The sequence below is a fragment of the Portunus trituberculatus genome, chromosome 48 (assembly GCF_017591435.1).
Source record: "Portunus trituberculatus isolate SZX2019 chromosome 48, ASM1759143v1, whole genome shotgun sequence".
NCBI lineage: Eukaryota > Metazoa > Arthropoda > Malacostraca > Decapoda > Portunidae > Portunus > Portunus trituberculatus.
In genome coordinates, this window is record NC_059302.1 from 1,785,925 (window position 1) to 1,798,424 (window position 12,500).

Consider the following 12,500-nt stretch of genomic DNA (forward strand, 5'->3'; position numbering starts at 1 on the left):
GAGAGAGAGAGAGAGAGAGAGAGAGAGAGAGAGAGAGAGAGAGAAGGGGATAAGGAAGTGAATTAATTGGTAGTAATTAACACATTTTTGGGAGAGAGAGAGAGAGAGAGAGAGAGAGAGAGAGAGAGAGAGAGAGAGATCTATAATAAGTCTCATTTTCTCTAGGGAGTTAGTACACACACACACACACACACACACACACACACACACACACACACACACACACACACACACACACACACACACACACACACACACACACCGCGTAGTGTAGTGGTTAGCACGCTCGACTCACAATCGAGAAGGCCGGGATCGAGTCCCGCGAGCGGCGAGGCAAATGGGCAAGCCTCTTAATGTGCGGCCCCTGTTCACCTAATAGTAAATAAGTACGGGATGTAACTCGAGGGATTGTGGCCTCGCTTTCCCGGTGTATGTTGTGTGTTGTGATCTCAGTCCTACCCGAAGATCGGTCTATGAGCTCTGAGCTCGCTCCGTAATAGGGAAGACTGGCTGGGTGACCAGCAGGTGACCGAGGTGAATGAACCACACACACACACACACACACACACACACACACACACACACAGACAGGTAGACAGACACACAGACAGACAGACAAACAGACAGACAGATGAACAGACAGACAGATAAATAATCAGACAGACTTACACAGCACACACACACACACACACACACACACACACACACACACACACACACACACACACACACACACACATCCAACTTTTGCTACTCCTTTGTTTTCAAGGATGTTTGAAGTTCCCTCTTCTTTTCATCTCCAAGTTCTCTTTTTTTTTTCCAGTGGCCTTTTTTCCCTTCCCGTTGCCTCAGTAGCACAGAAGTTCCTCCCCTTCTCATTCCCACCCTTGTTTTGGTCCCTTTCCCTGCCTTGTAGTTCCTCCTCAACAGCAGTAGAGTGGCGCAATCTTTATCACCTTTGCCTTTCATCTGACGCCAATACTATTCCCCTAATAGCTGTACTTCCATGCTTTCACTCTCTCTCTCTCTCTCTCTCTCTCTCTCTCTCTCTCTCTCTCTCTCTCTCTCTCTCCCTTCTAGTAGACATTAATTTTTAGTGTTCAATTCTCATTCCTCGATCACCCTTCGCTTCCCTTCCCTTCCGTGTCTTTTTCCTGTCATTCAATCCCTCCGCGCTGTTCCCACAATGATCTCTATCTCATCGTGCGTATTCCACTCCATTCCTCTGATCATCTAATATTCCTCGTGCGTCAGTATATCTTTCTATTATTCCTTAGCCTTTCCCCACCTTATATACCCCCATAACTCCCTCTTCTCTTTCTGTACACCTTCCGGCCCATTTCCTCTCTTCCATCGCCTCCTTCCTTCCCTTCTAACGAGACGTGGCGCCACCTCTCGACGTATGAAGTGAAGTCCAACACGCTCACGGGAGGAGACGATTGTATTTTTCCCCGACCGAAGGATATCAGGGAATTTTTGCTTCTCTAGACCAGTGTGTGCCGACGAAGGGCCGCTCAATACTGTGTTTATGTCGAGAGGCGGCGCTGGTAATGTAATATGAGTACCGTCTTTCTCTCCTCCTCCCTGATACAAAATCTCGAGGGGAAGCGGGAACGGAGAGGTGTTGAAAGGGTAAGGGACGGGAGAGAGAGAGAGAGAGAGAGAGAGAGAGAGAGAGAGAGAGAGAGAGAGAGAGAGGAACGGAGAAGTCAGTGGATGTGTATGTCAAGGTGAAAGCTTCCAAGTATAGAGGTGAATAGATATTGTAGGAAAAATTGTGTGTATAACATGGGAGGAGAAAGGACGAGGGAAATAAGGGAAGGATGGTTTGTGTGTGTGTGTGTGTGTGTGTGTGTGTGTGTGTGTGTGTGTGTGTGTGTGTGTGTGTGTGTGTGAGAGAGAGAGAGAGAGAGAGAGAGAGAGAGAGAGAGAGAGAGAGAGAGAGAGAGAGAGAGAGAGAGAGAGAGAGAGAGAGAGAGAGAGAGAGAGAGAGTGGAGGGGAGTGTTGATCACGAAAACAGATAGACGAAAAGCAGAGCGACGAAAAACAAATAGAAAAAACTACTGAAATACGAAGAGAGAGAGAGAGAGAGAGAGAGAGAGAGAGAGAGAGAGAGAGAGAGAGAGAGAGAGAGAAAAGAGGAAGGCGAGGAAAGAAGAGGACATCTTGAGTGAGGCTCCTCTGAGGTACAAACCCAAATACTTCCTTTCATAGCGAGGAAAATGTTTAAAAATTTACGAAAATATATGAAAATGAAGGTGAATACATGTAAGAAAATGTTGAGGAAAAGCTTTATATTATGGACCGGACGGAAAGAGGGATGTTTGAGGAAGGCGTTTGGAAGGTACGAGGAGGAGGGAAGAAGTACCTGGGATGGGAAGTGTCTGGAATGAAATGTATGCTATAGAAAATATGTCCAGAATTGTGTGTCTTGATGTGAAGTATCCGGGATGAAATGTAGCATACCGTAGAGCGTGTCTGGAATGCATAGGCAGGAATTGGAAGCGTACTGGGCTGGAATTGAGAGATATGTAGCTGGAATAGACCTTGATTGTGACAGAAGGGACGCAATGGATGGGAAGGTTTATGTATTGGTTCAATAAACTTTAATAATGCACGTACATACACTCACAGACACACACACACACACACACACACACACACACACACACACACACACACACACACACACACACACACACACACACACACACACACACACACACACACACACACACACACACACACACACACAGGGATATTGACACTTACACACAAAACTTTAATTGCAGAAAAAAAAGAGTTAGAGAGAAATATCTGATAAGTTGTTAATGCAAAAGAAGAAGTAAAAGTGACAGGTTCGATTTCCCTCTCAACTCGATACAGATAACGTCAAAAAGAACCTCTTGATGGAGTGATTGAACTAGTTTTTTTTTTTTTTTTTTTCTTTTTATGTCACTCTTTTTTCCCCACGAGAGGTTTGGTCGTCTGGCAGAACTGATGAAGGGAAAACTTGGCGTCGTCCTCTCTCAATCACTCACTCGTTTCAACTCCTTTTATAACTGATTCAAATGCTTCTTTTTATCGCATACTCTTCATTAAAACTCCTGCCGATGTCAATACTTTAAGAGAGGAAGGGGTATCGTGTCCGCGTGTCTCACTTCTACTTCTTTTTACTTCTTTTCATTTTTTTTTTTTTTTTTTTAAGATTCTCGCAACGTAACCTTTTCTGGTTTGTGTAACGTGGCATTTAAGAAGCTTTTGTTGTATCATTTCAGTAGTACTTTGTTTGAAGTGCTAACGTAATACCCTCTTACATTCTTTTTAATATAAAGCAGCTACACACACACACACACACACACACACACACACACACACACACACACACACACACACACACACACACACACACACACACACACACACACACACACACACACACACACAATTATGTACATATATCGTCAGCATCACTACTCTTCCATGATTATTTTCTTCACATGATGATACAGAGAGAGAGAGAGAGAGAGAGAGAGAGAGAGAGAGAGAGAGAGAGAGAGAAACACCGCAGTCTCACACGTGGCGTTTTTCACTTCATTATGTCTGTCTAAATAAGTTACCTGCGTTTTTCCACCTGTCCCTGCCTGTGACTAGCCTTTAATTTACTGGGCGATGCGGAGAGTGCGTGCAGGGCCATTATTCAGGCGTACAGAAGCACCTGCACTGTTATTGCTCACCTGGGCCTCGTTATCGTACCTGTCATTATCCCTTCGTGACTTTGATTTACTTCCTCTCTGCCTTTCCTTGTGTTTGAATCGCGGCGTCTCGCGTGACCACTTGTGTCTCTTACCTTCCCCTGTGACTGGTGTGCACTGCTACCTGGAAAATTGACTCGGCTTGGGTACCCTTCCTAAAGACGCTCCCGTGTTTGTTCCTTCCGTGTTGATTTGTGTTTGAGTGTTTTATCTGTGTTATTTTCACCAGTGGTTTTAAATTAATAGATTATGTTAGTAAATGGAATTGTCAAACTTCATTTTCTTCCTTCTTTCATATACGTCTATGTTCGTGTTAGTCTTAATTCTGTTTATTATTCAAATTTATCCTATTCTGAATTAATTCTGTCTCGTCTTTTCCTTTTCCTCTTCTTTATCTTCATCTATTTTATTCATCCTTCTTTTGCCTTTCATACTTATCTTTCTTTATCTTATCTTACCTGACCTAACATAAACCTAACCTAAAATAACCTTTCATGTACACAATAATTCATGTAACTGATTAGCATTTAACCTCCACATTAACTATTTCATGGGGGAATCTTGTGGATGGAATTATCATGCTGAAAACCTTCGTAATTAAAAAAGATATATATATTCTCCCAAAGGCGAGCTCAGAAAAGTAAACACAAGACTCCTCTCCGCTCTTCCCCGCGTGCGTTGTGTGTTGGTCGTGTGCGCCATTTGACAGCTAAATATCCCTGGCTTAAAGAAAACTGAACTGCAGAGGAAGCGACGTTTCGTGGTAAGAAAAGGGTGCCGGACACGAGAGAGTGACAGGGACACAGAGGTCAAAATATTCAATTTGTCACACAGCTCGCACGCAATCTCTCCATGATGCAAAAGGATTAAACAAAAATACACAATCTAAAACTGAGTGAAAATGGAATACGGCTAAAGGGACGTGGATTTTAAAATGGCATGGGAGAAAGGTGGGTCTGGTGGTGTGGTGTCCAGTGGTGGTGGGGAGGGGAGGGCCGGGAAGAGGGGTGTGGTAGGGAACCGTGAGCATATACAGTGATATTGACAGTACATGCACTTTAGCACACGAAAAATAAAATGTCCAGTGTATGTTGCACGCACTTATAACCTTCCACACGGCAGGAGCGGACGCATTCGTAACTTGCCAACATAACTCTGCACACCCTCGCCCTGATATCAATATTCCCTCAGCCCACAACACCCCGCTGCCCACACCCTGTCACACTTGATCACCCACACCACCACCTTACACCTCTGCCCTGCCGTCCACCATATCCCCACACCCTTGCATTATCACCTGCACCTTTACACCTTTACATCCTGCCATCCAAACTCTCATAGAATCTGCCGCTTCCTTCCTCCCACGCCCTGTCACTCCACATCACTATGCCACCCACACCACCAGTTTTCATCTCCACCTTCATCCATTCATCCACTCTTAAATAACCTGAGACATCCTTTCCTTACTTTTTTTCTTCTTTTTGTTTCCTTTATTTTCAGTTCTTTCATTTTCTTTACATCCTTTTCTCCTCGCCTTTTCCTCTCTTTTCTTTCGTTCCTTACGATCCACTTTCCAGTCTCGTTTCCCCTCCAATACTTTCAAACATCACTTGCAATCATGTAAGTGGAGTAACAGACATGCATTTCACACTCACTTCCATTGTGTTGTGTGTTTTCTTGTCAGCGTGAAGTCTTCTGATCTGCTAAGAATCTATCCATCGCCAGGCTTTGTGAGGAGATTGTCAGCAGATCACGAGGCTTATGATTGAGGGGAAACACAGTGGGAGGGAATGCTGAAGGTCACAAGCTTACTAAACATGATTGTATGTATCCCTCAGAACGTATCCCACGACTCCCTGCACGCATTTGCACCCTCCTACGTCCTTCATATAAATTTCTCTCAATTCTTCTCATTTTTCCTCACTTTAGTTGATGTTTCCTTGCTTCTGTAACACAAAAACGTCCCTTCTCTTTCTCTCTTAAGCCTTCCATCCATTCCATTCCTGCGACACAGGATCGACTCTCTTTCTCTCCCCTTCCACGCCCACACGCCGCAGTCCCGCCCACACTCTCAGCTTCCCACGCCCTCAGTTCCCACTCAGCCCATGGACTCACCTCACCACCTCAAAAAATGTAAAAAGAAAAAGGAGGAAAGAAAGAAAATTATCCTGACTGTAAATTCTAATAGTGTGAATAATTTTGCGTTTTTGAAATTTTTAAGTCTCCTGATTTTCATTCTTTCTTTTTCCTTTCCCTATTCATTTTTCCTTTCTCACTCTCATCTTTTACTGAATAATCTTTGCACTATTTTTTGTTGTCATGTGATTATGCTCTTATGTTCAAAAGATTACTACTTATGAGCGAGAACATCAGCCACTCCAGAGAAACGGATTAACATACAGAAAGATACAGATAGATAGGTAGATGGACACACACACACACACACACACACACACACACACACACACACACACACACACACACACACACACACACACACACACACACACACACACACACACACACACACACACACACTTACCGGCCACAACGTGCAAGGTGAGGTTAGCGGGGTGTGCTTTGTAGGCCTCGCACCGATAGGCTCCGGCGTCCTCCCACCTGACGTCTGAGATGTAGAGGATGCTGCTGTAGCGATGGCTCACCACCTGAAGGGGTCTGGGCGAGGCGAAGTTGATCATACTCCCGTTGTGGTACCAGAAGATGAAGTGAGGCGGCGAGGTGGCGTACTGGACGGCGCAGTGCAGGCGAAGGCTTTCCCCAGTCTGAACGTGAACCTCCGGGGCGCCCTGCAGCACTGCCCGCGCCTCTGTAAATAAAGGTCACACTTCGTCATGGCGTGTGTTAACTGCGTCAATAAGGGTTTACAGTTTGGTGTGTGCGAATAGGTGTGTGAATCGGTGTGCTTATACAGTGGAAGCCGCGGAGGTGTAGTGGTTCATGGAGTGTTGGTTCAGGTTGGTTCAGGAACGGATACAATGGGTCATAGCAAGTGCGTTTGTTGCGAGTGACGGGTTGGCCTCTAACTCGGTGTTGGTTTACTGAGATCGCCTCGAGTCACAAAGGCCTTGGAGTTTGCCGTGCAGTTATTGTTGTGCTCACTCAGTTGTGTCTCGCTGAAGTAATGGAGCTTTTTTTTCCCCCTCGTCATGCTTCCACCCCAGACAACACGAGTCCGAGTCATCACACGCTTGGTCCAGAAATACACACTAAATTTCCCCTTGTTGAATATAGCGCAACTTTTTTGTCTCTCTTATGGAGGAACGCACGACGTCTGCAGCCCCTCACACGTTGCAGAACTTAATAAAGGCGTGTACGGCCCCATATAGACGTCCACCGCAGCCACACGTACCCCACGCCACCACCACCACCACCACCACCACCACCACCACCACCATCCACCAGCACCACACCACCCACCAACACCACCACCACCATTCAGATACTTCACCCCACAACACTACAGAGAACCAACACATCTCACATATCACTATCTTGCAACACCACCGTAGCAATCCAAACATCCGAGAGACGTCGATATATCCCACAATACCTCAAAAAGACTCCACAATAATCAGCCCACACACACACACACACACACACACACACACACACACACACACACACACACACACACACACACACACACACACACACACACACACACACACACACACACACACACACACATCTCTACCACCAATATCTCCACCACCACCACCACCCTGCAAGTACGCTACATCACACAACCTCAAATAGCCTCAAGGAAACACTACAAAGCTACTCAAACACCCAAAAAACATACGTAACACAGCACTAATACTACAAAGGTACCGCAAGCAAGCATAAGCATTTGAAGCACTAAAACACACCTGCGTCATTCCACAGAAGCACCTCAGCACCACACAAACATACCAGCCTCCCCTGAGAAACATATACACACCCACACCCCACAACTCACACCCCGCAGCACCTCACACTCACAACCACAAGTACCAGCAAGTTTTCCAGACGCCCATAGCAATAGGAACCCAAGCATCCTGCCTCTGCTGCTCCGCAAAATGACCCGTCCTCGTAAAATCAGGACTGATGATGATGAGTTCTCCCAACTTATATTTCCGAGAGGAGAACTTAAAAAGGGGAATTCTTCATGCCGGATCCCTGGGATGAAAAAGTTGAAATATCTTGGCAACATCTCAAACTTCCGAGGCGTCTTGTGGTCCCCGGGAGGAGGTAACTTGAGTCTCACGCCCGGTAGCTCTGGCGGTCCTAGAAGGGCATAGAGAGGCAAGGCAAGGCGAGGAGAGGCGAGGCGAGGCGAGGCGGGGTAAGAGAGAAGAGTGAGGAGGGAAAAATTGACTTCCAGTTCGAGAAAATACATAAAAGTTGGTGGTCAGAGGCGGAGTGATCTAGGAAGGAGGGAAGAATGGACTCCATCCTGGGAAAAATGGATGAAATAAGGTGGGCAGACTGATAAAAATGGAATACATAAACATAATTTTACGATTAGTCGTGTTGTTATGAGTCAAAAGTCGCCGCCCAGCCTTCCTTCTCCACCCCAAGACCTCGTCTGAGTGTCGCCTCTGACGGGGCCTCCCACAGACCAACCTGGCACCGTGACTGGCTCAGATTTTATCTATGGCACCAAACATGTCCGGCGGGGCCACAACGGAACCGGCAGGGTCGTTCTCAGGCCGGTCAGGAAGGCGCCGGCAACTATCCTGTGACGGGAATAACCCCAGGCAAACCAGACGGAAGCTCCCTGCGGCGCCGGATACTGCCACACGCGAACTTAAAAACGTTAGCTAATCGTCTTAAAAGTTTTGCTTCAATTGCTCACTATTTAAAGGGCGTAAAGTGTGTGCGCAAGGGCAGCACACCAGGCTGAAATGGACGTGAATCTTGCAGGATTACTCGCTGAATGTGTTAGCTCAGTATTTTGTAAACTTTTGGATCGGGGCCGTAAATCTGATCTCCTCCCTGCCCAAGAGATTAATAGAAACTGTGTGATTTTTACTACCTTTTTCGTATGTTTCGTTTTCATTCAGTGAGTAGACACTGGAATAATTCAAGGAACAAGAATATTTTTTACTACAGTAATTATTAAGCTCATACTGGAGGAGCGTAACGCGTCCTCGCCACACGTCCTGCGCTCCTGACACCTCCACAGTTTTGATGCATAATGATATCGTAAAGAATTCATAAAATTTTGCCAACCATTTTTGCATTAAGCCTGAACGGTGGCCTTAATTTGGGTCACAGCTCTGGTTCTGAGCAGCGCCGTGACACCCGAGGAAGTGGACCGGCTGCTGGGAAGCAAAGTTGGCCAAGGGCACGATCATCAGGCGACTTAGAGGACAGAGAGGAAATGATCGAATTGTTTCTAAAGCAATATTTTCCGCTCAATATTGTCCTGGTATTTTCTGTTAAGAGTTGTAATTGGCTTTTAAAGATAATATTTAAGTCATTCTTGGCAATATTTGATTTAATTCTGATATAACTCATGATTATGCAGTTGTTATTCATTTTGGAGATTTTTATGCACTTCCATTCAGTGTGGCTCGTTATTTTCGCTTGTTTTCTATATATTTTCATAAATCATTTAACTGTTTTAATTAATTTGGTCGGCTTATGTTTTCCTTATTCTTTCTATTCGATTTACATTGGCTTTAGGCTGTTTTTAGTTGTTTCTTTTTTTATGCTATGTAATATAGCGCCTGTAGGCAAACTTAAAGAGCATAGGTGAGAAGCGCTCTTCAGCTTCCGCCCATTAGCGGCGCAGGCAATTTTATTTATAGTGGTACCCATATTAGGGTCCATATCACCACCCGAGCACATCTTTGATGTAACCACCTAGAACCAGGGTATCAAGGTGACATATAGCTAACTTTAAACCATTCGACAAATGGCATAGCTTCAAAGCGGTATATGGTGGGATTCAAACCCACGCGTGGACGTCTGCCCGATCCAACGCTCACCACATTATCCGCTACGCCACCGCCTCCATATATACATATTTTTTGCCTTATTCATTCTACTAAAGGTAAAATTTTTAGGTATCATTTTCAAATCTTACTTTCGCATTCTTTTTAGCTCAACTGGAACACCAGATTTCTCTTTGCGACACACGCTTCTCCGATTCCATGTGAAGCCCTCGAGACGCCAGACTTGTGACGACCGACGATGGTGGGAGTGACATGTTCTTGTGGAAATGTAGCAGAAGCCGAACGTTTTATGGAGCAAGGTGGTGACTAAAAGCGAATACTTGGACAAGAGACGGAACATGTCGCTGCCCACCCGGCGTGTTTAGTGTCGTGGTTAGTGATGGACCCGTAAATAATGAGTGAGATTGGCCAGGTTGGAAATCGCAGTGGCGGCGGTTTGGCGAGCACACCTGAGGATGAGGAATGGAATGATCTAAAGGTGAGGTGAGATGGGAGGGTCCTTGTCCTTCTGCCCTCTGTCCTTGATTGCCATTGAGAGTTTGATCTGTACGGCTTTCGCCTAAGGTTCTAGGTTATACATCACTTGCTTTTCTCTACGTGACTTCCGCCATGTATTCAAGCTTGGTTCTCGTACTGTATCTGTTCGTTTTTCCACTGTGTTCCTTTGTGTTCCTGCGTGACGAACATGATTGCTGATGGTGATGGAAACAACTCAGCCATGATTGGTTTTCGAATAGCCGGGAGCCACAAGGATGAGTCTGTCAATGGCACGCGTGTGGCGGCGCCCTGCGAGGCATCACTGGCTACGACGGGAAACAGGCGCCTGTCTCGCTGCCCTGCGGTGAGGCACTTGGGACGGACATGGGGACGCGATGCAGACTCAGGGATGAGCATCGGAATGACGTCTACTAGAATTTTTATCGTCGGATCATTTCCAATTGAAGACCGCAGACGCTCCGGTGTGTGGAATTATGCGATGGACGGGGATGAAAAGGCTGCGGGAAAATGCATTGGAGAGAGGGTGGGAAGGTGGGAGAGGGAGGGACGTAATAGCCAGCGGAGAGGAGGCAGGGAGGAGAGGGAGGTAAGAACTCTGTGACCCTCCGCTAGCAAGGCTCTCGGAAAGTGATGAGGCACGAAAGAAAAGGCGGATCAGATAACATAACTTGGGAAGAAACTATGTATAGTGTATATATATGTATTTATGTACTGACAGGCATGTATGTATGAACGTTTGCAGGGATGCATGCACGTATAAGCCTCATGCATTCACACACACACACACACACACACACACACACACACACACACACACACACACACACACACACACACACACACACACACACACACACACACGAAAAATATGAGGGTGCCCAAAACAACCAACAACCAATACTCAGTTTCCTCCTTCTCCTCCTCCTCCTCCTCCTCCTCCTCCTCCTCCTCCTCCTCCTCCTCCTCCTCCTCCTCCTCCTCCTCCTCCTCTCCCAAAACCCTCACCTCTTTCTCTGACTCTTCCTCCTTCTTTCTTACTCTTCCTTCCTTTCCTCCTGGTCTTTATACTCCTACCTTTAGGCACCACACACACACACACACACACACACACACACACACACACACACACACACACACACACACACACACACACACACACACACACACACACACACACACACACACACACACACACACACACGTGCCTTTACTTACCGAGGACCTTGAGGATGAAGAAAAGGGAGGTCGGTGGGTGGGTCGTCATCTGACACTCATACGTCCCCGCGTCAGACAGCTTCACATCCATCACGGTGAGCTCCCACAGCTGTGACGGGCAGAGGAAGGAATTAGCACGGAGTTGAGGAGGAGGAGGATGTGTGGAGGGGAGTACTGGTGGTAGAAATGAAGAGATATGAAAGGGCGTGGGGAAGAAAGAGAAAATATGAGCAGGAACATTGTTTGAATATGAGATTAATCAAGAACTCACTGACAAACTGACTGACTGACTGAGACAAGGAAAGATATTTTTTGGTGGTGGGGAGAGAGAGAAAATTAGTTAAGGTTTCTCACACAGAGGAGTCATAATGCTTCGAAATGTGATTAAGAGTAATGTTGCAAATTTTCTCGTTGCGTTGAAGAGATGTAATTAATTGATAGAATAAATACATGGTGAATAAAAAAAAAAAGCGGGATAAGACACCTGGATAATTATTTTGAGTTCTAATAAGTAAAAACACACGTTAAATGTAAAGAACAAAACGAGAATAGAGTTATAATTTCAGAAGGAAAAACATGATAATGACCAGAGATGCATGCAAGATAAATCGAGATCATAAAAAAAACAAGGAAAAAAAATAACGAGAGAACACATAAAATAAAGCAAGAAACAATGGAAAGAAAAGATAAGCAACAAGGCCAGAAGGGAAGAAGTTTCAGAACATAGAGCGGGAATTGGAACACAGGATCGGATACGGAAAGAAAAAGAATAATACAAAAGTTACAGATAGTGAAAGTATTAGACGACCTTCACTATAAAAGCAGCACACCAACACACACTCACACACTCACGCACTCACACGGAAGCAGTACTGGTAGAGCTTAAGACCACACTAAATACCTCACAAATATGGATTACACTGATACGAAATTGTAGATAAGCTTATATACTTTTATGCTTTCCCTTATAGTGTTCTTATTTATTTCTCCTGCATCTAAATCCTCTCCTTCTTTTTCTTCTTCTTCTTTTCTTCATCTTCTTTTTCATGTTTAATAATTTATTTTATT

At 45.3% G+C, this 12,500-nt stretch overlaps 1 protein-coding gene across 2 annotated transcripts in view; it reads right to left on the reverse strand.

Annotated features, from left to right (window-relative positions):
• LOC123498714 overlaps positions 1 to 12,500 on the reverse strand; it is a 247,022-nt gene that overhangs the window by 13,540 nt on the left and 220,982 nt on the right. For both annotated transcript variants that reach the window (XM_045246091.1, XM_045246090.1), the window contains 2 exons: positions 11,433 to 11,541; positions 6,299 to 6,583 (listed from right to left, as the gene is read on the reverse strand). In XM_045246091.1, coding sequence (XP_045102026.1) covers positions 6,299 to 6,583; positions 11,433 to 11,541 — 394 coding nt within the window. The remainder of the gene's footprint in view (positions 1 to 6,298; positions 6,584 to 11,432; positions 11,542 to 12,500) is intronic.